Genomic DNA, 24,653 nt, shown 5'->3' on the forward strand with positions numbered 1-24,653 from the left:
AGGATTTAGACACATCAAACATGATGGATGACAGAACATGAATTAATGCGTGTTTGGAAACTCATTGAAGACTGAAAGAATCACATATGGAATGTAGAAGCTATTGGTTCCTGAAAATCACATCCGAAACGCAAAACCAAACATGCTATTAGAAAACTTGGAAAATTAGCAGCCACATGGTAGCTTCCAAAATTCTATTGACAAAGCCAACGTCATATGCAAGCATGCCTCACCGCATTTGAGACAAACAATTATACAATCACTTTATCTTCTTGGAGGTTCATAAAACTAACAATTAACAACTAACATTTGCCTTAAAAAAATATGTCTTCTTGGAGGCTTATCAAGAAATTTTAGAAACATAATCATCTGTCCTCAAGACTTGGTTCTTTGGTAGCAAATGCAATGGAAGAAAAGAAGGCACGATGAAAGCAATTCCTAGACAGAGTAAAGCCAGTGCCACTACCCACCAAGCTTTGTGGGGTATGCCTAATAATAGTTCATCACATACTGTCGTATCAACAGAAGAAGAGATATTAGCAAATAAAGGAAATTATTGCAATACTGGAGTCTGTTCCAAATCTAAAAATTATCTTATAAACTAAAAATGCATATGACATCACAATTAATAATGTCAAAATTATCAATATACTAGGCAAAAAACATTACCTATATTGAAGATAATAAATTGCCTCTCTGCTACATGCAGTTTTGCAGGAAACCCCTCTGGCTCCACAGTTACTAATACTAACAGGAATTCATCCTGAATTCAGTCAACAATGTAACAACTAAGAACAAAACATAACAAGAGCACATATAGACTTTTCAGAAATTTTGAGTACAAGGCTTCATACTGATATTGGACCTGATTGCTATTGGTCTTAAAAATTAGCTTTTCAGTGTTGAGCAATCTCCTGTTATTGTTCAGCACCACATCTGACTTGTTTCTCTTCAGTTGTATGGAAAAGCTAGCAGGTATCTGGTATTTTTTAGTTAGTGTATGTCAGTTTCCAGAGGAAAGATACCCTACAAAGAACTGAAGGAAGACATAATTATACATACAGAAGCTGGATATGATATCTTCACTTCATACCACGTGTGGGGTTTTAGACCCTGTAATTGATAAAAGCAAGAGCCACCTTGTAATGGCAAAGTTTCTCTCCAAAGCTCTTCTCCAACTTTCAAAATTTTGTCCTCAACCCTACCACAGCAAGCAGGTGCATGTGAGCCCTATAACCAAGTTACTAACAAGGAGACTTCTGATTTGGGGAGTCTAAAGAATTAAGATGAATGCATAATCGAGGGGTTTTAAACACTCACTTATTCCCAAGGCAGAGAGTTGGGCCATTCAAGATGATGTGGAGAATGCAAAGCAGAATAAGCATATTGCACGTGCAAATGTGACAGATTGATAATGAAGACGACAGCCAAATTTTCAAATAGAACCTGCACAAGGTTAGTATTTTAGTACACAATGAACCATTTCAAATTGGGTAGAATTTAATATTGCAACTTTATGAACTGCACCACCAGTCACCAGATAAAGAGGTGCAGAAATTGGATAGAACTGGACCAGAAATAGGATGAACAGATAGGTTTTATTGCAGAAACTTCTCCGATCAATATCAATGTGACAGAACCAGAGGCCAAGAATGATACACAATGGAACTCTCCTTCTCACTCTCTAATTTCTAGCTATTTGAGAGATCCAGTTCTCTCCCCAAATTCCTATTCCAAGTCTAAAACATCCCTTCAATTATTTCCCTCATTTTCTTTATATACTCTGTCCAATGTTCTAATTAGCTGTTGAGGTAATTGTTAACTCATAGAGTTTGCTTTAACTAAATGCTGACATATGGACTAAGTATCTAACACAATTATAGATCAATAATAGCAAGATAGGTAATGTGAGAGAGAACATAGGAATGTGTTGCAAGTTTGTCCTTAATTTTTGTATCAATTATTTCCTAATTTATGCCTTGATTTGATTTGGTAATAAATCAGTTCAGAATCAGATTTGAATAAACTCTGAATTATAATCAGAAAAATCATGTTTGTCCCTGAATCTTACTTGATTTCAACATGGGATAAAAAAACCGTGTCAGATTTCATTTTTTGAATTGTTTTTAACTTTTGTAATCTTTTAAACCTGTTCAAATAAACCCCCTATTAATTGTTGTTATGTTTTCCTATTGAATTAGTTTTTTTTTTTATCTTTTTTTATTCTTTGTTATCTTTTACATTTCAATTAAGCCCCCTATTAATTGATGTCGGTTAAATTTTCTATTTGTAAGGGTTTTACAAAACTGCTCCTAATAATGTGTCTTTTTCCCACTTTAATACCCCACTTTTTAAGAAGAACATAAAGGTTTTAACCCCCTAATAAGTCCCTCTTTTTTACAAGTAAAGAACATGAAGACTTCGTGTTCCCCTTTCTTCTTCAATTTTTTCACTATTATTCTTATTTCTTAGTCTCTCGGACCTCTGCCTCTTATTTCTATTTTCTTTTCACCATGGCATCATCTCAGCCAAACACTACCTAAGAGCCAATGCTGTGTACACTACGTGATACATGTCTAACATGGGCACAACTCCAACTCCTTTTTCAAAAATGTCACATAAATGAGTTGCATATTCAAAATGTAAAAATGGGAAGCCGTTATAAGAGGCAGTCCAATCCAATCTAATTAACAAACAGATCAGAAATACTCTTCCCAAAATGAAGTATCCTCTTCAAAACTCAGGGGGTTATCAAAGGAATCACAAGCATAAACTTGGATTCCTTTTTTTCCATTTATTACATTTACATGTGTAATAAAGATGCTACCCAACACAAGACTAAGAGAAACCTAGTAATCCAAATCAGCCACTACCTTTCCCTACTCTGGAGAAACAAAATTATTGTGGTTCTGGTCAGGAAACAACCAATCTCCTTGTTTATCATCAGGGAAATGCGCTTCAACATGAGGGTCATCAACATCAATCAAAGCTTGCCACATGCTTTAGTTTTACTATGAGAGCAAGCTTTAAAAATATGTTTGTTGCCACATGGAGCACATGAATATCCGATTTGGCTAAGTCACATCATTCCAGAGCCAGAGAGGAAAGGAAGCCAATATATTTAATTACTAATTGGTTACAGATAGATAGAGATATGAAATACATCATCAATCGCCATTTGTTTTTATTTTCAACCTTTGCAAAACCAACTACGCCTTTAGCAGGCAAGTTGGATCAAAAGAAAAAGAGAAGAGAGCAAAATGCGCCCAACCAGGTTGATTTGACTTATAGGTGTTCCGTTCATTTTATTCTCTCCAATGTGTTTTCCGTCAACACTTGTTGGGAACTATCATATCTATGAAAACAGGAAAGCTAAAGAACAAGTTTTTCTGATCAAAATTGATGCAAAGAGAAGGACAAGACATGAGAGGAGACTGCAGGACCACTATATCCACTATCCTTCCACAAGTATAGTCTTTAACTGTCTGCTCATTCTGATTGCAGACTCCTATTGTATATATTCATTCCAATCATTCCAAAGTTAATTGATCTGAAAAACTAGTTCTTTAGCTTTCCTGTTCTCAAACAGTGAATAAGTCATGCATTCATATATGATAGTGTCAAACAAGTGTTGAGGAAAGCACATAGGAGAGTGCTGATAAAAAAAAAACATAGGAGAGAATAAAATGCTTGAAACACTATACAAGTCAAAATATACTTAGTCCAAGAAGCTTAGACTCTCACCATTGCAAATCTATCTAATAAAATACAAAAGAGAGGGGTGGGGAAGCTTCATGAAGAAACAAAGAAACAGGTTTCACAGATTTAAATCATCCCATATGCAATATATGTATCATTTGTTTATAACAGACTGATAGAAAGCCATAATTTGATATCATAGTCGAGGTGACTGTTGTCTGCCATCACCATCATGGAAGCTATGTCACTGATGCGGCTTGTCACAATCACCACCGGATGGTTGACCTGTACGGCTTAGTTTCCATGAAGGTTTCAACATGGCATGGCAAACTATAGAAGAACTAAAGTATACACATTGGGGTCACCAGAGGATGACTCCAAGCCTTTAGTTCCAATCACATAACCATACTTGCCATTAGTTGCTGAAATTTGGCAATGGTACACAGTGCCAGAGCCATCCATTCTAAAGCTCTCATTCGTCTACCTCACACTGAACAAGAGATTCATTACTAATATATGGCAGTAGGCTGAATCAGATTGATTTGTGAGTAAGGTGTATGTACAGCTCAGGCTCAGGAAGTTCTAAGGTGTTCAGGAAGTTCTAAGGAGTTTATAATGGCTTCAGACCATGAAGCATCCTATTGTAGCACGAACTATGAAGGGAGGTATAACCTAAAACAACCATTGAAGGAAAAGAATCAAGGACTATTGTTGAAGAAGTTATTCTTGTTGATATTACAACTCAATTTAGAAGTAGAATCGAGCATGTTTTGTAAAAACGCATTGCTACAAAAAATTTATACACTATAATGCCACCAAAGATGCACAAGTTTAAAGAATAAGAATGTTAGAGCTATCAGAGTTTAAGGATAAAACTTCGTACCCCATTGCCCAGAGGCTCTTCGTTATGCGAAGGTATGGGGGAGGGATATTGTACGCAGCCTTGCCCTTGCATATGCAAAGAGGCTGTTTCCGGATTCGAACCCATGACCAACAAGTCACCAAGGCACAACTTTACCGCTGCACCAGGGCTCGCCCTCTATCAGAGTTTAAGGATATAATAATAAAATGGTGCAATTATGAAAAGCAAAAATATAGGAGGGGATCTTGAAAAGAAGAATTGAAAGAGTATGCAAGATGCGAAACAGAACAACAATGGAATGACAGACCTCAACGTCAACTTTGATGGAGAATTTCTCCAAAAGAGCAGCTCAGCGGCATCCAATGTGCAAGCCATAAGCCCTACTACCACTGCATCTAACCAAGTTCACACTAAGGACCACAATGCAATTTCCTCTAACCTTAATTAAATACTACACTAACTTCTAAGTTTAAAATATAACCTAAATATGAAGTGTTGGACACATCAAATAACATGCTGACACCTCATTAAATTTGAGTAAAAAACAAGCCGATGATAGTGTTCAGTTTGAAAGGGAATAAAAGTTTCTATTCAAGCTTAAATGGGTTTTTCTTTTACCATTGCAATTCTTCTGGGTTTCACCCAGATGTGAGTTTTGTTTGTTTCTGGTGTCTGTCTATTGAAATGGCAAAAGAGATGATAGAAAATTGATGTTGGATGTCGCAGTAACAGTGTCATGATGTTCGATGACCGCCATGGTTTCAGCTGCTAAAGTAGAGCTGTCAAAACGGGCTGGTTGGCTCAACCCACTCTATAAACGGGCCAACCCAACCCACTTACAATTTAGTCTTGAAAAAATTGGCCTGGCCCATTAAAAAAAATTCAACAAAAAATCAATTTTTTTAGAAAAATAAATTTGAATGAATTAGAAAAATATCAGTTAAATTAAATCTTCCACTATCCACACATCACACCACTGTCATCAATGGACAATCAGATGCAATATTCTGATCATACATAAATTTAAAAATACACAATAGAACTCGTTGAGCAGAAATTGAAAGGAACAATCTGTTATTGTGAGTTCAAACATTAAAGCGGAACATTCAGGCAAATTCTTCCTGATAGCATTATTGATAACTTTTTGAACTTCATGCAATTGCTCTACCCTTGAAACCTAATTTCAGTGTTGCTTTCTCTTTTGAATATTGGTTTTTATGGGGTAAAAGAAACTTTTGTATAAGAAATGTTTTATTGAGGCATAAAGAAGGTCACATGACCAACAATCATATTTAGACCATAATATATAGACACTCAACTATGTTTACTCTTACTATATGCTGACATTGAAGCTGCATATAAGTATGTTGAAGAGGACTACGATGCTAAGCAGGAAAACAGCATCCTTTATGGTCAATTTTTTGGAAGTGGTCTACTATGGATCCTGCTTCCCATTTACCACAACACGAGTAAGGACTATTCTTCTCCACGGTCCTATGCAATGTAGGTGGTATTGTCTTAAAAATAAAAAGTAGGGAGACATGTAGTAAAATAATCCCAACCTTTGGATGTTGTTGTCCTAGGCCTCTTACTTCCTCTATCATTATTCTCAGTCTCAATCTCTTCAGGAATAGGAGGCATGTGTTCATTTAACTCATCATTAATGCAATGTTCATTAACAGTTACAGATTCCATTTTGTTATCATATAATTCAGAATTTATATTAGAATTCAACACCACAATTCAGGTTACAATACTTTTACACTTACACAAAAATTCAGGTTACATTACACTTTAGAAAATCCAAAACAGGTTATATTACAATTATAATTTACACATCCAGTCACAACACAGTCAGACAAACCAATCACTACACAAAAACTACAAATCTAAAATAATCAGTAAAAACAATGTGATGATGAAGTTACCAGTTAAATGTTTACTTCTCAGCTACCAAATTCTTTCAATGACAACACCAAAAGAGAGCAGCAATCGTTCACTTTCAGTCACAATAACACCTAGGCAAAGAAAAAATCAAAACAGAAACAGAGTTGGCTTCAAAACAGAAAATCAAAACATAATGTAATTGAGTTGAGCTGCAATTAAAAACTTGTAATTTAAAATGAAGAACATATGATACATTACAAGCAAGTTTAACAAATACTTCGCAATATACCACTATCAGTCTATTATAGGCATTTCAAAAGAAGAATTAGGGTCATTATAAGATAATTGTTTCATGTCTTTCTCTCCAACTCACAATTCTAAGGTCTAAGAACAACCACCAGATACAAAAATCATAGGAATCAATAATAGAACAGTAAGAATACATATCTCACAATATTACAGAAAAAAAAAAACACTAATTAAAAAGGAGTGAAAGGTTACTAATGAATTAACCAATTAGTTACAGTAGAATATTCAATGGATCCAAGTCCTAGCAGAAGCTAGTATAGTCAGTCGATAAAAATTAAGGAAACAGCTAACTAATTAAAGATACAAAAACCAAGTTCTTTACACTAGTTAAATTAAACACTAATACTGTAAAACACAAAAAAAGCTTGCACCACTGGGAGATAGAGATGCTAAAAATTAAGGAAACAACTAACTAATTAAAGATACAAAAACCATATTCTTTACACTGGTTAAGTTAAATACTAATACTGTGATACACGAAAAAGCTTGCATCACTGGGAGATAGGAATGCTTACGGTGAGGAAAGATGGAGGGTGAGCGTTCGCGGCGGCGCAGGGTCGCGGAAAAGCAGTGGCACGGGGTCGCGGCGGCGAGCTGTGTTTGTGAGTGGGTTGCGGGCTCGCGGCGGAGAGTGGATCTTTGTGGCGCTGTGCCTGAGTGACTGACTGAGTGGGTCGCGGCGTCGAGCTCGAGAGTGAGTGAGTGAATGACGCTGACGCCGTGACGGAGAGGGAGAGACGAGAGAGCCACTCTTAAAAAAATAAAATTAGGTTACTTAAGGCTTTGTTATGTAATTGTTTAGGTGGGTTAACTCGGATCAGCATGGGCCAAATTTATTTTTTGAGTCAACTGCAAAATTTGTTTGTATTTTTAGCTCAAGTTGGATCCATTGTAGTTCGAGTTGACACATCGGTTTAGATTGGTTTTGACAGTTCTATAATGAAGCAAGTAGTGGTCGCTGTGATGGTGGCTACAGAGAACCATGGAGAGGATCTAGAATAAATCCTACACTTCAAATTAATTTAATCTAACGGCCATTATTTTTGGTACAAAGTAGACCCACTTATAAAAGTGGTCCACTTTAGCAATGACCTAGAAGTATATAGTATGTTGTACGGATTTCACACTAACATACTACATACTTCTATAATTGTGTTAGACACTTAGTTTCTGAATGTCAGCATTTAGTTAAAGCAAACTCTACGAGTTAACAACTACACCAACAACTAGTTAGAACATTGGACAAAGTATACAAGGAAACTAAGTATTTACAATCTAATTGAACAACACATGGTTGTATAAGTTACCAACAAAATTAAAGTAAGAAAAATTGTCACAAAGTTAGGTGAATTAAGAAGAGGATCTAGCTCACAGACATTTGGAATCACTATACCAACGTATGGCTCTTCCCTATTGATTTAGCTGATTTCTCTCCAAGAAACTTCAGAATTTACACCATCGGCACTGATGGTATTGTCCAATACCAATACGAGTAAATTTAATAACTTCATCTTCTTTCAATGCTTATGTCTTTCAAGTTCTCAAGAGTGAGATGGTTTAAGGCCCTTTGATATAGAGCATGGAAGTAATAGTCAACTAGCTAGTAAAAGATATACGATACTAACATATAGAAGAACACATACAAAATGAAGAAAGTATAGTGTGTCATATAGTTTTATTAGATAGTTTTAGAAGTAAATATAGGTTCTTTATATGTATGACTTGAGAGTTATAGAGGCCTTAGGATGTTGTAGGAAGATATGAATTTAAACATCACAAATAGTTATATGTATATTCTGCTGATCAAAATCACTCTGGCGGATAACATTCATCTTCTTCTTTGTCCACTACTCTATCTCTCCATTTTCTTCTCTGTCCACACACAAGGTACCCCTTTTCTACTTGTTCCGACATTGCTCCATGAATTTTAATGATTAATGATTTACCTTTGTGGTGATTTAACGTCGGTGTCCAATAGGAAAAGCCAAAGATTGGAGGCAACACTTTAAGATTTAGCTAAGGCCCCAACTTCTTTTCTAGTTCAAGGGTATGTACTATATAGTAATAACTAAAACTTCTAGTGATTGATGTCACATCAAAACCAAACTTAAACAAAATGAAGAGGCAGAGAGGGAAAAAGAGCAACGAGCAGCACAATAAAGGGAGGCCGGAGTTCGAACAATAGAGGGCATTGTACGAGAGGGAGAAGGAGTGACGCAATGGAGTAAAGGCAAATCGATACACCAGAGGGAGAGGAAGATCAACAGTGTAACGACATGACAGAGGGAGAGGGCAGATCGAGATCATGAAAAAGAAGAAGAAAGGAATCGTTAGGGAAACACCATAACTGGAGATTTGGTCATGAAAGAGAGGATCTATAAAGTAAACCATAAACTATAAATCTATCTTTTTTGTTTATCCAAATTGGTCAAAACAGTTTAAAAAATGATATAAAAAAAAAACTCAAATCAATTTTTGCTAAATGTGTTTTCGTTTGGAAAATGCACTTTAAAATGAAAAACTAACAACCATCCCAAAAGAGGAGTAAGAAAATTAGTTAATTACGTTTAATTTAATTATACCAAATTCAATGAAAAGCTCTCAACCTATCTTTCCAAACTTGTCATAAGAAATAAAACATAGTCATCAGACCTAAAATCTCAATTAAATGAGACTTAATGTCACTCATCTATTGTATTTTATAGTTGTTTTATGTTGTTGCATTAAATTTTAAAAATTTAATTATAATACAAGTTTCTAAAATATTTCATTTTAATCTCTTTTTTTTTCGATTTCCACCGGCAAACATGAGTGTCTCCTTCACATTTAAATTTTAAAATAATTAATTAACATAGTTACAGTTTTCAGCCACATTATCTTTATTTTAATTAAAAAATCGTCATCCCTAATCCTTTTCTGTCTTCATCTTCTTCAACCTTCCACCATCTCCACCACACCGCGAATTTCACTCATTTCCCCTAATCACAAATGAAATACCTGTTCATTAGCAAGATATGTACTTGTAGTAGTAACTTTTTCTCCAAAGCACAAACAAAAATAGGTTCTCTTTTTCCCAGATCCGTACTTGAACATCGATGCCCTCGTCATTGTCAAGCCCAACGGCTGTGGCAAGTTCTGGATCTAGTCTCGAAGGAAAGATCTAGTCTGCGAGTTCCAGATCCAGTCTTGACGCCCTCGTAATCGTCAAGCTCAACGGCGGAGGCGAGTTCCAGATTGAGACATCAGTGGGGACTAGAGTCTTCCCATGCACCGGCACGGTAGTTGCGGCGGCGCTGGACAGGTTGTACCCAACAGAGATATACTTCCAAGCCATATGTTGATGGATCCGTAATGTCTTGCGACTTTGCGAACAGTCGTGATCTTTGTCGCGTGCTATGGTCTTCGCCGCGCGTTATGTTCTTCATGCATTTGGGGTCACTTGTGGTGATCGCGTGTTCCTGTGCCCACGGATTGTTGCACCGGAGAAGTGGAACGAGAACCAGCATAGCACCGGACTCCGTCGGAACGCGGTTGTTGGCACAAAATTTTTAGCGAGCAATCGGACTTTAGCCACGGCGGAGCACTTCACCGCCATCGATACAAATCTTCGTACAGTTATCTTTGGTGTTCATAGAACAGAGTTTGGTTTTGTAGGAACCCTCCCTTTCAACCAGGATAACTTTCAAATCCATAAAAAATCAAAATATTTTTTTTAAAATTTAATGTATCAAAATAAAATAAAAGTGAACATAATAAATCAAAATGAATATTAAGTCATTAAATAAAACATTTTTTAAAGATAATATAAAATAAAGTAAAAATTATTTGATACCATAATTTGTTGCATTAGCCAGGAGGAGGAAGTGCCTTGCAGTTGTAGTGCAATGGAAAAACTAAAATAAACTCTGATCCCCAATCAAAAGCTATTATTTTACACTACCATTCGAGTTTTTTAGTTTTTTGACAGCAACACTTAGTTTTTAGTCTTTTCTTATTCTGAATGGACTTAGTGTTTAGTCTAATACTAGTTTCGATGATGCTTTTATCAAAAAATTAATATAAAATTGTCGAAATAATAAATGAAAGTAGTAAAAATATAATAAAATTATAAATAATTTTGATATAATTTTCTTCTATTTATGTTATATAACTTTAAAGGATTGATAAAAGAAAATAACAAAGTAGGTATTTTTTAATTGTCAAAACATACTAAAGGAATTTAATTGACTAACGTGCCTGAGTTATTACAAATTTGTTGATACTTTGAGTTCGTTTATTTTGAATAAAAAAATTGTCAAACATAGATAGTAAGTTATGCCATTTACCATAGAAACCTTTATTTGAAAATTATTAATGGGTGAAAATTATATAATATATTGTACCATGATTTTCGTTATATTCTTAAGGTTCTTTTTTTAAAATGTAATATTTAACTAATGACATCAAAACATGCTAGTTCGTAAGAATTTCGAATTAAAATATTTCATATTATTAAGCAATTCCTTCTTTTTCTTTTTCACTCGCATACCATATTCACTCGTTGACCAAAATGACCTTTTACCATACGTTTTCATAAAAAAAATTATTTAAATATATTTTTAATTTCTCAAATTCGGTCACTTTTGTTTTTGTCTCCCAAATTTAAATTTGCATTTTTTTTGTCCTTATTTCAAAAAATGTTATTTTTAATCCTCACATGGTAAAAAAATCGCTGTAAATTATACGTCCATACCACAAAAATCAATCAACAATAACTAAAAATAACATTTTTCGAAGTTATGATGATATGGCTATTGGCTAGAAACAATAGGAACTCTTCTGCTATACAAATAATGTAAAAAAAAAAAAAAAGAATTACAGTACATCAGTGGAAGATACTCACTTACTCAGACAAAGGAGGGTACTTCATGAAGCAAATGGGTGAATATAACGAACGTCAACCCAAAGAATGATTGACTTGATCAAATGACATGTAGTGAATATATGAGGAACTTGTCGCCATCGAGTAAACACAAACTTTTATTTGTTCTGTGTGTATTTACTTTCCAATGCCAAGTTCTTTTGTGATGTCTCTTGTCAAGCTGAATTGCAAAGTATTATGCCATGGAAATAAGGTGCGGGTGACGGGAAGCTTTCTCCGAAGATCCTGCAGATAATTGCAATTAAAAAGGCTTCAAATTCAACAGATAATGCTATAGATTTAAACTACAAAGCATGAGATACAGCTAGGCCCTTTTTATCACCGCTTTTACTCATACACCCAAGCATGATTCGGATTAATCTTATAAATTACACAAAACAGACATAACTTCAATAATCACACTGTTGCAAGCGTTATCAATTTCACGCAACCATTCATGTCACTTAACATGATGGAACAATAAAATGAATTAATCAAGTCAGTAGAAGGATAAAAGAAAAACATCTAGATGAGTTTGGTCTCATCTGAATCATGACATGGATGCTTAATGAGAAAGGGTTAGCTCCATGGGATTGCTTTAATAGGAACCAAGAAAAGCCATGGATTTTGCAGAAAAGCCACATTTGAAGCTTAGACAAAAAAAATGCAGGAAGATCAATAACAATGGTTACCTTGAAAGTAGAATCAGGAAGGTTTAGATATGATGCCTGTCAAGTTATGATCATTAGTAAATCATGTGCACGTCATTACAATAGAAAGAATGAAAGACCCTAGCTACACGAAGACAAAGTCAGAACCTCAAGAGAAGCAAGGTACTCTGTTTCATGGTGACGAATAATGCTTGTTATGGCAAGTGCACAATCTTCAGGAGCCTGAAATAAAATCAAATGATAAAATATTAATAGATAAGCTTCGACAGAAACATAAATAGATAAATATCGTCTTTCAATAAATATTCCATTTATATCTAAACTTATCATTTTTATTTAATAGACATTTACTGAAATATTCTCAGGCTTGCAGGATACAAGTACATTGAATTGCAAAAAAATATATGGAAGGACATGCACATATAACTTAACCATTGCATTCAGACATAATAAAAATAACGTCTAAGTAGTGCTGATCTATGGTAACCTGAGAAAGAGTTGCATCTTTGCATTCATGTTTTGCATCTAACTGCACATTTCCTTCCTCAAAATAATGGGCACCAACCTGAAAATGGGTTAAAAAAAATAATGTTTAAGAGCCTTGCATCGTGTCATTCACATCAATGCATAAAAAATCTACATAACATTACCTGCATTTTACCCTTTACTTCCACTGTTTGTTTTTCATCTTTGAACTCAATATTCCATACTGAACACCAACTTCCGTTGCTATAAACAAAAGGCCAAGAAAAATTAAAATATATTGACATCATTAATGCATCAATGTTCTTATTGTGTGACTAGTAAAGTAGAAAGTAGCCATAAAAAATAGTAGTTGGAATTTCAGTCAACTAATTTTACACACCAGAAATTCTGTGGGCTATGCCTAGCAGCAGAAATTACCACAGCAAGCTCAAAATCAGCACCCGGGCCCTCTACATCCTTCCCACTTACACAGTAGACAGAGCAGAAACCTTTTGGATAAGTTTCTTCAACATATTTAAGTATTTCAGCATCCAGATTGCATCTGCAGGAAAAAAAATCCTGGTTTATGCAAACTATATATTACAAGAAAGATTTAGGAGTGGGGTATTTAAGTTACTTTATTTAAAGGGTGAATCTCTACTTCATGTCCTCAACTCAAATGTTGACCAATATAGATTTTATTAAAAGAGTAAATAGCCAGATATTAAGTAGCACCAGTACGAGTCTGCTTCCTAACAAAAATACAGTATGTATTCTTAATAAAACAGCTACATCGAAACCACAAATCTAGTACAGAACAACAATTAAAAGGATTTGAATTAACATTGCAGAAGAAATTTCCGCATTCAATCTAATGTAAACGACTTCAGACAATTAAGAGTTGAGGAATAATAAATTACTTAAGCAACTGAGATAAATTTATTTGAAAAGAGAAATAAATTCATTGAAAGTTAACATGAAGCAGTATGTTCTGCCCGTGAATAGATTGTGAAACTCACTTTGGTAAAGGAACATCAGATTATCAGTCATAAAATATTTCAATCACAGAACATTCAGAAAATTACCGAAATTCTTCGATATATGGAGATGGAAGTTCTTCGTCTGTGGCAGGTCTCACCTCTGTACAAACCTGAGACATTGAGCACACTATCATAAGACAATAAGCAATACAACTTGGACTACTGCAGTATTGCACTTAAACCTATTCTTCATAAAAGTCATAATTGGTTACAATAGCAAAATTTTCATGATTTGCTTAGTTCCATAATTTCCAATGAAGTTTTCTTGAGATTTTGATGTATTCGCTGAAAACCCATGCTACAGCAGGCATGTTTAATAAGCAGAGTTGAACCTTATAATGCTCCACAGTTCACATCAATACTAACGTTGAGATCAATGCATGATGATCCAGATTACAATCAATACAACCTTTAATTTTTTTTCCACCTTCATTACAATTAAATGAATCGAAGAAATTAAAATTAGTGAGTACAATAAACGTCTAGTTTGCTTATGAAACAGTGTATATTCAAAATCAAAAGCTAGCTTCTGAAACAGTTTTTAAGAAATTGAGTTGGCATGCATATTCAAAACCAAGAACTAGTTTCTGAAACAGTGTTTAAGTAATTGAGTTCGTATTTGGCTGATCCCGCAAAGAGAGAAATAGAGAGAGAGAGAGAGAGGACTTACTTGTTTAACATGATCAACAATTGCTACTTGCGCAGTCCTAGGTTCAAGAAATGCATTACCCTCAAGCTCACCAAAAGAAGTAACCAGTACCTGCAAGCACGTGCTAAGTCCCGTAAGAAATTGGAGAGAAAAAAATTAACGAGGAAACCCTAGGAAAATAAGTCGTTGAGTGAGAGAGAGAGAGAGAGAGAGTTACGTCTCCGCTTCGGTTGGACATTGGAAGGGAAATCAAGTGCGATTTGTTGTAAAAGAGAAAAGCCTCGGAAGCGGCTTCCTTGTACAAATCGTCGTTGTTGAGAATGGATTTCACATCTGCACAAACGTTTCGGGAATTAATTGAAATGTAGAACAATAGATAGCGAAAAAGGAAATGCGGAAAAGGAAGAAGAACCTTTGGCAACGTATTGGATTTCTCCGGGAGGAGAATTGAGGAGGAACCATTTCGCGATTTCCACTTTCTGCTTATCGCTGAGCTCTGATTCTTCTTCTTCTTCTTCTTCGGCCATGTCTCAGTACAGAGGAGAAGACACGATTTTATTTGAAATAGAAATAAAATAAATGAAGATCTCGCTCGTCTTTTCTGAATGATAGAGAAGAGAACGCTTCTTCCCCAATCAGGCCCGTGGGTTCCACAATGGGCCCAGTCTCGTCTAATAATCATACTTACTACATCGTTTTGTAGTGTGGCGTTAGTGTATGATCTGTAAAGTAGTCTATAGACCATGGCGCCCGGTTTCAGCTCAAATCATTTTGGTCCACAATCACGCTCAACACTATAGATTACATTGCCGGTACAATAAATTTGCTAAATAAGGTCAAATGAAATCCAATGCCTAACAAGTAACAATGTTCCTCTCCCCAATTTGCTGTTCTATCATTGACTAGTAGATAAACGAATTTATTGATCCGTGAGGGAATAATGTTGGTAGTTATTTTTAAAGCTTTCTTTGTTTGATGCGTCAATTTAACACTAGATATACTAATTTTACACATAATAAGTAGCAACTCATTCAAAATATAAGTTTTTAATTGGTAAATGATAAAAAAAAACATAAAACTAAGCAAACTAAATATCAATACTGAATTGCGTATATAATAATTTCGTTTATAAATGGTAAACTTTCTCTTTCATAAAATTGAGCTAAGAAAAATAATACTATTTATTAAGTGAGATACAAGAATATAAGATTAAATCTTAGTCATGTAATAGATTATTAAGGTCAAATTAAAACGATCTTAAGATTTATATATGATTATTTGACGTAAATTAATTTGTTCCTTGTTAAGGTGAGAAGTGAAAACATTAAATGATAGTCAATGTGTTCGTCGGGTGAGAGAAAGAGATTTTTTAACATATACTACTTACTTTTTTAACTTAAATATATATATTTTCTAGAAGAACTTAAATATATTTTTAGAAAATGAAAAATACAACTTACTAAATATATTCTCTAAAAAATAAGAGTATACATTGGTAAATAACTATGTATATATTACATGAATTTTATTTCTGTCCTCCTCCTAGGTGCCTTCCATAGTTTTTTCAAATAGAAAAGACAACGAATGGACTTTTACAGTTCTATCTTCAGGACCGCGTGCCACAATATAATTCCACCCTGCAACTTAATCAAACTAATCGAAAAAGTTAGCTATTAGAGTTACAAATTCTCGGGAATTCTACTGCGTTTAACTGTTTTTCTAACAAAAAACTGAATTATTTTAATCGAAAACCGAAGATTTGAATTTACAACCTCTATAGGAACTATATTTTTCAGTAATGGACGTAATTCCACTGCCTTAATAGATTAGCTTCCAAAAACTGCTTCCATGCCTTTAAGGGGCCCATCTCTCTGCTACGGCCAGCAGAGTTCTTCGTTTCATTATTCATAAATATACCTCTCGCAGCAAAAGACACAAGCTCCATCTGATCAATATAATCACGCATCCTGTATGAGAACCCAGCTCTCCAACTCTGATCACTATGAGATTTTTGATGATGCTGAGAAACACTAACATTTCGGAGGAGAACTGTTTCTTGTCTCTGCTTGGAATCATCTTCTACAGACATGAAGCTATCCATTCCAAATAATTCCCAATCAACCTGCTGCAATATTTCAGATGTTCGGTCAGTGCTGTGTGAGGAGTTATCTTGTAGCTGCATTTCTTGTTCAATGGCGATAGTGTCAACCTGGACCTTCATCTCATGCAACCTATCACCAATTCTAGATGCTACTGCATCAAATAGTCGTCTTCTGGGCACATTCGAGCCCTTCTCCATGTCAAATTCAAGTATATCGTCAAAATTTATCGGATCACCAATGAGCACTGTAACCTAGAGAATCCAAGCATGTCATGCCAATGAGAGTAAGATTTAAACGGAAAAATACAAATAATTAAAATTAATCATATCAATAAAAACATATGCCATGCCATGCCATGCAGAATCTAAGCTCTCTAATTGAACATCTTGATCTGAGGGAGATAAAAAACATCCAAAAGTTAAGGGGCAATGAGTACAGCATTTCTACTAAAGCTAGCATTCTAATACCATGCAGCAATTAAAACCTTGGAAGGTTCATAGATTGATTAAAGCAAGCAAATGGATCAAGAATCCATACCATCTTGCCTATTCTGGGAAAGTTAGCACCTACAGGCATAATCTCCTGCATCCCTGTATGTACAAATGGGACAACAAGGGGCATGCTATCTCCATCCAGGACTAACCTGATAAGGAAAATTTAAATCACGAAGCAGTTATACACTAATAAATTACAAAATAGTAGAAATAAAGAGAAGTAAAATATACCAGATGAAAATATAGTATTGACTCCATAACTCATGAACAAGGTTACTAGAAGTAAAAGAGATGATAGAGCGCAAATCTGAAACATCCCAGATGTAACAAGATATTTTAAAAACAAATTCTAAGTTATTATGTATCATGGCATAAATAAATAATATCTTTTACCCAATCTGAACATTGACTAAAACATGCTATAAAAGCAGAAAGACAAATATAGACATTAACATCATACAAACATAACCTTAAAAATTCATAATGTATATGCATAATATCAACACATCCAAATTTATATGATCATGCTTTTGTAAATAAAATAAATAAATCATAAGTCTGAATAAAAACATTAAAATCTTAAAGAGAAAACAAATTTACATATCTTTTTCAATTCCACAAATAAAATTTGAAATGTGTTTAGTTCACTAAGTTTTGGTTTCCACTCAACTTCATTGAGTCTAATGTCATTTGAGCAAATAACAATATTTTTTAGGCAAGTAATGGTAAATTGGTAATAATATACTACTTCATTTTCAGAATTCATCAGCATAATAACAACAGAAGTTATGTTTCTAAGTTCCCATTTGAATATATGGTAAAATAAATTAGACACACAATATATAACAACAAATAGATTTTGTGAATAATTTAAAAAATTCTATCATCTGAATTTTAATCTAATTCAAAAAAAGGGATGACAGTGGGAGGAGAAAAAGAATTCCTAAGGATCAATTGACTAATTTCAATGTTTTAAGGAAAAAACTAACCATCAGGTCAAAACTAAGGAACAAAATTTGTAATTTTTCCATTCTGAAGTGACCAATGGAACATCTTCAACATTTTCTGAAGAACAAACTATTTCTTCAGTCAACAATTAAATTATAATACTCTAAACAATCAGAAAATAGTCTTCCTATGAAACAACTCAAACAAGTAAAAGTTTGCGTGAGAACTGGCTTGCATAACATGCAAATTTTTCAGTTAACACTATACTCCAAAATACTATGACAGATTGTTACCTCCCAACACCTCTCTTGGAAGAGCCCATTGTTTTTCCACCATCCCGGGAGCGACTACCTTCTGGGAATATGTGGACCCAACCACCATGGTTCAATTTTGAAAGGGCCAAGTCCATTCCCTAAAGCAGAGAAAGTAGTTGGAATTACAATCATCACAAACCAGAGAAGTTCCAGTTTGGAGAGGCAAAGGGGAAGGAAGCAAGAGACATGGGGACAGAGAAAAATATCAATACAAACAAATAGAGGCAGGTATACTCAATTGACTACACTATAAAAAATAAAAAAAATAAAAAAGCACCCCTAGAATAGGAAGGACACGAAGGACTTACAAAATTGTTAACAGGAAAGCACAAGATAAATTGAATCATTCAAGTCATAGGAGAGTAATAATAAACCTTAAAAATTAAGAACAGTGAGATCTTTACCAAAAGCCACAAATCTCTCCAGAGTTTAACTATTGTCATAGAGTCCAAAGCCTCAAATTACATGACAAAAGTTCATGTTTCACAAGGTTATTAGCTACTGTCTGTTGGATTCATACCTCCTGATAAATCCCGTCACCCCGAGAAACTGGCAAGACCTTGACTGATCGAAAGAATGCAGAAGTCACGGGGTTTTTAAAACACCTATCAGTGGCACAAAGAGTCCATCTGAGATTCCTAGCATCCAAGAGAACACTCGGAGGAAGCAGCGAAGCGATAACAAGCGGATCATCCATGGAAGCAACATGATTGCTGACCTGAAAATGAATAATCAAAACCAATCCCAAGTCAAATAATTAAATCCACACACGCGCGCGAAGATTCATATTCATATTCCACAACTTGGAAGAGCACGTACCGTAAGAAGAGGTTTGCCCTTAGGTCTATGCAGCAACGCGGAGTGCAGTTTTTCTAAACCATACACCTGTTCTTCCACACACACACACACACCAGTCACATCAAATATCAGAATGCAAGATATGATAAACCAAATGAGATACTTGGAAATTGGCATATCATACCTGCACCTGGTTTAATCCGTTCATAAACACGTGACAGACATTTCCAAGAACAGGAACCGCAACAGCTTGCATCGTACGAACAAGAGCTGAATCTTCCTCAGAACTGAAATCCTTAATCACTGTAGATATATAGGCAAAAAATGGTCAAGTGAAAAGAAAAACCTAGCCAATAATGTCTATCGTGTATTTCATTTGATCACAATATTATTATATCTGAATTTACGGTAAGGTAATTAATTGAGTACCTCGTTTACGATAGAAAGAGGTGGAAGAAGGCAATGAATCCCTTCGGAAATCACGAAATCGGCTGAGGCAGCGTTGAATGGTGGAGGAGAAGTAGCCATCGGCAGAGGGGATAAAGGTGTGGTGGTGTCGGCGGCGCCAATGGTGGTCGACGGCGACCCGGAAACGGTCCCGGAACTGTAGCTGCAAGGATCGCGCCTTGCTCTTCCAAACATCACCGCGATCGAGAAGGGGCATCGGTAAACGGAACGGAAAATAGAGAGACAAAGAGAAGAATGGAGTTTCCGATGAATGGGGCGCGAAGATAGTGGCTCAGCTCAAGTAGCAAAGCGAGAAAACGATGGATGTAGCAAAATTTCCAACCAAAATTGCAAATTTGATTCTATTATTTATCTTAAAATTCAATTTTGATATCTTTATAATTTAATTCTTCAATTTTTTTTTCATCCTGTTGGTTCAGTTCCAAATCCTGAAATTGAACTCCTTAGTTGAGTCTTTAATTTTGAAATTAAACGCTAATAGTTAATGTTTTCTTGACCTGTCACGCTTCACGAAATTAATATTTAATAAAAATATAACACGTGAGGATACATATTCAGTAAAAAATGTGATAGGCCATTAATATCTAATTTTAGAATTAAAAACTAAAATAATAACATGATAAAAAAAATGAGAAACTAACTTCATGAATTAAATTATATAATAAACAAATTTATAATTCTAACACAAATAAAAATATCAAATTTATAATTTTACCAAATTACTAACACCGCTTATTGACTATGGCACTCGCACTAGCCTCTCTTAGAAAAGCAAACTTTCTACGTTGTTTATTTATTTATTGATTAATTTGGTAATCGGATGGATAGGGATGACCCACACCAACTACATGACACGTCGTATGTTTCTCATTTGGATGGGACCGGCAGTGAGAGATATTTATTGCAACTTATTCTTATCAAGACTCAACAATGCAAGCAAGTTCTTATATAATTCAGAATCTTCTGTTTGAGCTTGGACTAATTTTGGGCTTCCAGTGTGCATATTTTAAATTGGAAAAAAATGAAGAGTGTTTCTTAATTTAGCCTTGTGTAGTTTTGTTGGTTTGAAGGCTTCTTATGTTTGGAGTATATATGTTATCCCTTTTATATATATAAAATTCTATTTCACTTTAGTCTGACCCATGTTTTTTCACTTTATTAAGAGAACTTCTTAAAAATAAGTAATTATTTCTTTAAATTTACGCGTTACCAAGCATAAGCTTAATCTGACTAACTAAATCATTCGTGATTGCTGAGACTACGCAAAATCAATCAAGTGCATGAACCCACGTCAACATCCGCGGCACCTGTCATGTTAGCCAATAATTGCACAAGCATATACAGTACCTGACATAGCTATCAAGTAACCTATCATATTGGAAGAAATATGCTATGCAATCTTCACTACAAATGAAGTTGGCATATACATTATTCGTTTAAGCTTCGGCAATCTTCATTTATATAAGCTGGTGTATCACTGGGAAGTGAACATACGCCATATCTCGAACCCAACATCAGCATATGAATATTTGATAATTTCTGGTTTCAGATCCAACATTCAAGTAGTTCACATCAACAGCAACATCCCCAAGATCATCTACAGGGGAAGGTGAAAACACAAAAAAGTCAACCTTTCTGAAAGAAACTGTCAAGTTTCAGGCTTCACAAAGCAGCAGCCTAGAAAAGAAAGAGAAACCCTAACCTTCATATATAGTCCTTGCAAAATTTACATAATCGGGTATTAGATCTCTGTATATGATTCCATCGGGACAAGCATCCAGCACTACAAGAACACCTGTGCAATTAATATTATTAAGACATTGATTAATTATCAAAGCCTAGAAAAGTTGGTCACTGGTAAAAATGGATTAGAATGAGTGAAGAGAATGTATTTTTAATGAAGAACCCAAATCCTGATCTTGCCCCAATGTGGTGCAACACCAAGAATAGGAAGAAAATACAGAAAAGATCCAGGCTTCCCCCAAATCACAATTACAATTTTGATCTCCAAGATGCAGCAATCCAGGGACCCTCCTTTTTTTGTACAGCTCCTCTTTTGACAGTTACAACCTTCCCTCCTGTTCCCCCGCTTATTTCACTTACCATAGACTCTAGTTATAGAAGGTCTATCAGTCACTAAGCATCCAGTTTGAGTTCAAATCAACAGAAACAAAGAGATAAAAATTGGTGAATAGATGTTTTAGTAAGGTAGGACAGAAGATCTCTAAGATATCAATGTCAATGCAGACTATGAACACAGAAGTAGACATGTTAAACATTCAAATTATGCAGAAGTGTAGACATCCACCTTCACTTGATGTAGGAAGAACACAGACAAGTAAAAACCTTCTGAGAACAGGCAAAAGGTAGTGTGATACCCAAAAACATGATGTTCTTTTATTTATTCATGCATCTATGTACCAGACTCAGGTAGTCACTACCTCATTGTAAAAGGTTGAATGAATTCTATCTGCTACAGGTTTAAAGGTCAATTAGTCAAAATCATGTGCCATTTTCCCTCAAACTATATTTTAGAGCATGTTATTCATGTAATAAAGTTTTTTTTAGGGAGACTGTTGATGTAACAAAGTTATTTATGAGCATTCACCTAACAATTTTTGGGATAGTTAATTCTTGACCTAGCGTCGAGCCTCCTTGACTAAGTGGTTGTGACTTGATACTTATCAGCCCCATTCTCCTAAAAAATAGTTGAAATGCAGCATAAGGTTGGTGAATTTGTGCATTGTCCTATACCAAAGGGCATAAGGGGTGTGTTAGAGATGTAATAAGGACATTAATGAGCTTTCACCAAATACTTTAAGCTTTTGGGATAGCTTGTGATTTGTGATAGAGCCATAAAAGAACAGTTAATTGATTTCTAATGTGTCCTATACCAAAGACTTGGGTTGTTATTTGGGTATAACAGTTATCCATGAAAAGTTAAGGGGTCTCAGAATCTTATCTGTGCAATGCAGTTAGGGTTAAGAGGACTCTCTGCAAGTAACCACAAGAGGGTATCAATGCAATGTGGTAATAGAACATGCTTCAAAGAATCCAGTTTTCTTTTACACTAAAAAACCAGGCTACATAAGACAACTACTCAATGAATTTAACACGGGAAAGTATATGTCCCTAATTATCAAGTGCCACAACATCTAATAATTTCAAAAGCCAAAAAGAACAAATCAACTTCAAAACATTGTTTGCCGCCATACTTCAGGCTCATATACCTAATGTATCACTCTAAGGAATAAGAAAGGTCCCAAATCACAACAACCCATATGAAAAAACATTTGAACTTTATACAGATATGGTAATTTCCGTTAAAATACCTGGTGCCACCCAAAATTCACCAGAATCGCCAAGCATTGGAGCCAGCCAGAGAATATTTCTCAGATTCATTGAATCATCATATGTCACATTGGACCCTGAAAGAAAAGAAGAGCAAAGGATAGGAAAAAAAAATGTCTCTTTTCAAAAGTTGAGTATCATAGGAAAAGACAAGCAAATATTTATATACATGCCATTCACAAGGAGGGTCATAAATTAGCAAAATAAGTCATCAATGTTCTCCCCTCTCTCTCCATCTCATGTCTTCTTCCTCACACACAAGCACACACAAATAAAAATTATGAAGAACTCTCACAAGATTCAGACAACACAATAGTACAGAATTTCCAAACACAACCTACAATAAACTGGAAGATTAGCAGAGAAGAAAGTAACTTGAACTATACACAACATTTATGTAGTGATAGCAATTACCTCTCTGACAAAAACCCATATTGTACGGGAACACTTGCTTATCATATGCTGGGTATTCCTTCGCATGGAATCTGCCAAATGTGAAATTGTTGCATTCTTAAGTCTTAACTGTAACAAACCTAAACATTCTTAAAACGTGAATTATATTTAATCTATAATACATATAACTTATAACACGGGAAAAAAAAGGTATAAGAATAACTACTTTTAACAATTGAACATACAAGATACCAAGTCTTCCAGAGTCTAGCGCTAGAAAAAGGTGACCATGGAACAGATCAAACCGGTTCAAGGCAACATCCAACCCAACAGATGGACCTCGATCAACAATGAGTTCAAACAAAAACTGCAGATACAGGTTCAGTTCCTGCAACATTTGAGAGAGAAATACAACTTAAGTACTCTATCAATTTCTTTCTCTCTATGAGCTATTTCTATTGTTGAAGGAACCTCACAAACGAAGCGTCTGCCATAGCGAGTTCTGGTGAGCTCACAGCGCTCTTCCTTTGATCCTTCACAATCAGGTACCTATGCTATCACAATTCACAACACCACGCGTTCAATTAACACTGAACGCATTGGTAATGATAACTAACTAAAGAAAAAAAGAGAAAAAAAAACTGACCGGGATAATGGTTGGGTCAAGAAGGCGATGAATAGCGGCGGGGTCGCCGCCAGAATCGACGGCGAGACGCGCCAGCTCCAAAACGGGCTCTGGCGGCCACCAAATAAGCTCGTTCTCCTCTCTCTGACTTGGGACAGTGAGTTTGGGCAGGCCCAAACCCAATTTCCGGTGACGAGGCTGCACTGGAGAGAAAGGAACGAGGAATTTGAAGCATGATTTGAGGCCGCGTGCTACCACGGGATTCACGGCTGAGGACTGAGTTTTGGAACCCAACAGTGACAATAAGTGAGAGGGAGTGGCTTTGGGGATAGGTGAAGATGATGATGGAGAGTAACGCTTCGAAAAGACCGGTAATGGTGGCAAGGATAATGCTGTAAGAGAAAATGAGAGTAATGGTGCGAATTGGAATGAGAGTGAAGGATAACTCATTGTAATTAGAGTTGACCCAACCCAGTAACAGTGCACAAATAATTCGATTTTGGGGTTATAATTGACATCGAAAAGGTTGTTGTTGCATCCTAGGTAATGTTCGAATTTGATATTTCGTCTCTAGTTGACAGTGTTACATGAGTTTTGTACCCCATTGGTCACGGATGCTACGATCTTGGTATCACTTTCCGTCAATAATTTTGGTGAAGAGCATGGCAGGTTATTAAG

At 35.3% G+C, this 24,653-nt stretch overlaps 4 protein-coding genes and 1 non-coding gene across 17 annotated transcripts; all 5 read right to left on the minus strand.

Moving 5' to 3' along the window:
* Positions 1-64: 64 nt before the first annotated feature.
* On the minus strand, positions 65-7,753 carry LOC114400863. Of its 7 annotated transcripts, none has more exons than XM_028363517.1 (9): positions 7,273-7,751; positions 6,490-6,579; positions 5,180-5,424; positions 4,869-4,950; positions 1,321-1,446; positions 1,063-1,201; positions 866-979; positions 670-763; positions 65-510 (listed from the first exon to the last, which is right to left on the minus strand). In XM_028363517.1, the coding sequence occupies exons 4-9, from the start codon at positions 4,934-4,936 to the stop codon at positions 344-346; spliced, it is 708 nt and encodes a 235-aa protein (XP_028219318.1). In that variant the 5' UTR covers positions 4,937-4,950; positions 5,180-5,424; positions 6,490-6,579; positions 7,273-7,751; the 3' UTR covers positions 65-343. The 7 variants fall into 7 exon arrangements, with proteins under 7 accessions (XP_028219318.1, XP_028219316.1, XP_028219315.1 ...); XM_028363515.1 differs by having other exon boundaries at positions 4,869-4,956; XM_028363514.1 differs by lacking the exons at positions 4,869-4,950; positions 5,180-5,424 and adding an exon at positions 2,874-4,371 and having other exon boundaries at positions 7,273-7,753.
* Positions 2,909-3,093, minus strand: LOC114401084. The gene has a single exon (XR_003664197.1). It is a non-coding gene; the product is annotated as a small nucleolar RNA snoR127 (small nucleolar RNA).
* A 3,714-nt stretch (positions 7,754-11,467) lies between the features above and the next one.
* Positions 11,468-15,146, minus strand: LOC114398171 (F-actin-capping protein subunit alpha-like). The gene is made up of 10 exons (XM_028360332.1): positions 14,895-15,146; positions 14,700-14,815; positions 14,504-14,593; positions 13,879-13,943; positions 13,194-13,355; positions 12,979-13,057; positions 12,816-12,893; positions 12,476-12,550; positions 12,350-12,385; positions 11,468-11,903 (listed from the first exon to the last, which is right to left on the minus strand). Exons 1-10 carry the CDS (start codon positions 15,007-15,009, stop codon positions 11,796-11,798), a joined length of 924 nt encoding a protein of 307 aa, XP_028216133.1. The 5' UTR covers positions 15,010-15,146; the 3' UTR covers positions 11,468-11,795.
* Positions 15,147-15,925: 779 nt separating this feature from the next.
* On the minus strand, positions 15,926-20,736 carry LOC114400222. Its single transcript, XM_028362561.1, has 7 exons — positions 19,568-20,736; positions 19,323-19,441; positions 19,160-19,225; positions 18,861-19,058; positions 18,320-18,438; positions 17,122-17,227; positions 15,926-16,835 (listed from the first exon to the last, which is right to left on the minus strand). Exons 1-7 carry the CDS (start codon positions 19,800-19,802, stop codon positions 16,275-16,277), a joined length of 1,404 nt encoding a protein of 467 aa, XP_028218362.1. The 5' UTR covers positions 19,803-20,736; the 3' UTR covers positions 15,926-16,274.
* Positions 20,737-20,865: 129 nt separating this feature from the next.
* Positions 20,866-24,591, minus strand: LOC114400224. Of its 7 annotated transcripts, none has more exons than XM_028362563.1 (8): positions 23,997-24,591; positions 23,827-23,904; positions 23,596-23,738; positions 23,372-23,442; positions 22,939-23,034; positions 21,603-21,717; positions 21,309-21,401; positions 20,866-21,203 (listed from the first exon to the last, which is right to left on the minus strand). In XM_028362563.1, the coding sequence occupies exons 1-7, from the start codon at positions 24,423-24,425 to the stop codon at positions 21,311-21,313; spliced, it is 1,023 nt and encodes a 340-aa protein (XP_028218364.1). In that variant the 5' UTR covers positions 24,426-24,591; the 3' UTR covers positions 20,866-21,203; positions 21,309-21,310. The 7 variants fall into 7 exon arrangements, 3 of the variants coding, with proteins under 3 accessions (XP_028218364.1, XP_028218363.1, XP_028218365.1); XM_028362562.1 differs by having other exon boundaries at positions 23,822-23,899; positions 23,997-24,587; XM_028362564.1 differs by lacking the exon at positions 21,603-21,717 and having other exon boundaries at positions 23,822-23,899; positions 23,997-24,570.
* Positions 24,592-24,653: the final 62 nt, after the last annotated feature.

Source organism: Glycine soja, chromosome 19 (assembly GCF_004193775.1).
Source record: "Glycine soja cultivar W05 chromosome 19, ASM419377v2, whole genome shotgun sequence".
Classification (NCBI taxonomy): Eukaryota; Viridiplantae; Streptophyta; class Magnoliopsida; order Fabales; family Fabaceae; genus Glycine; species Glycine soja.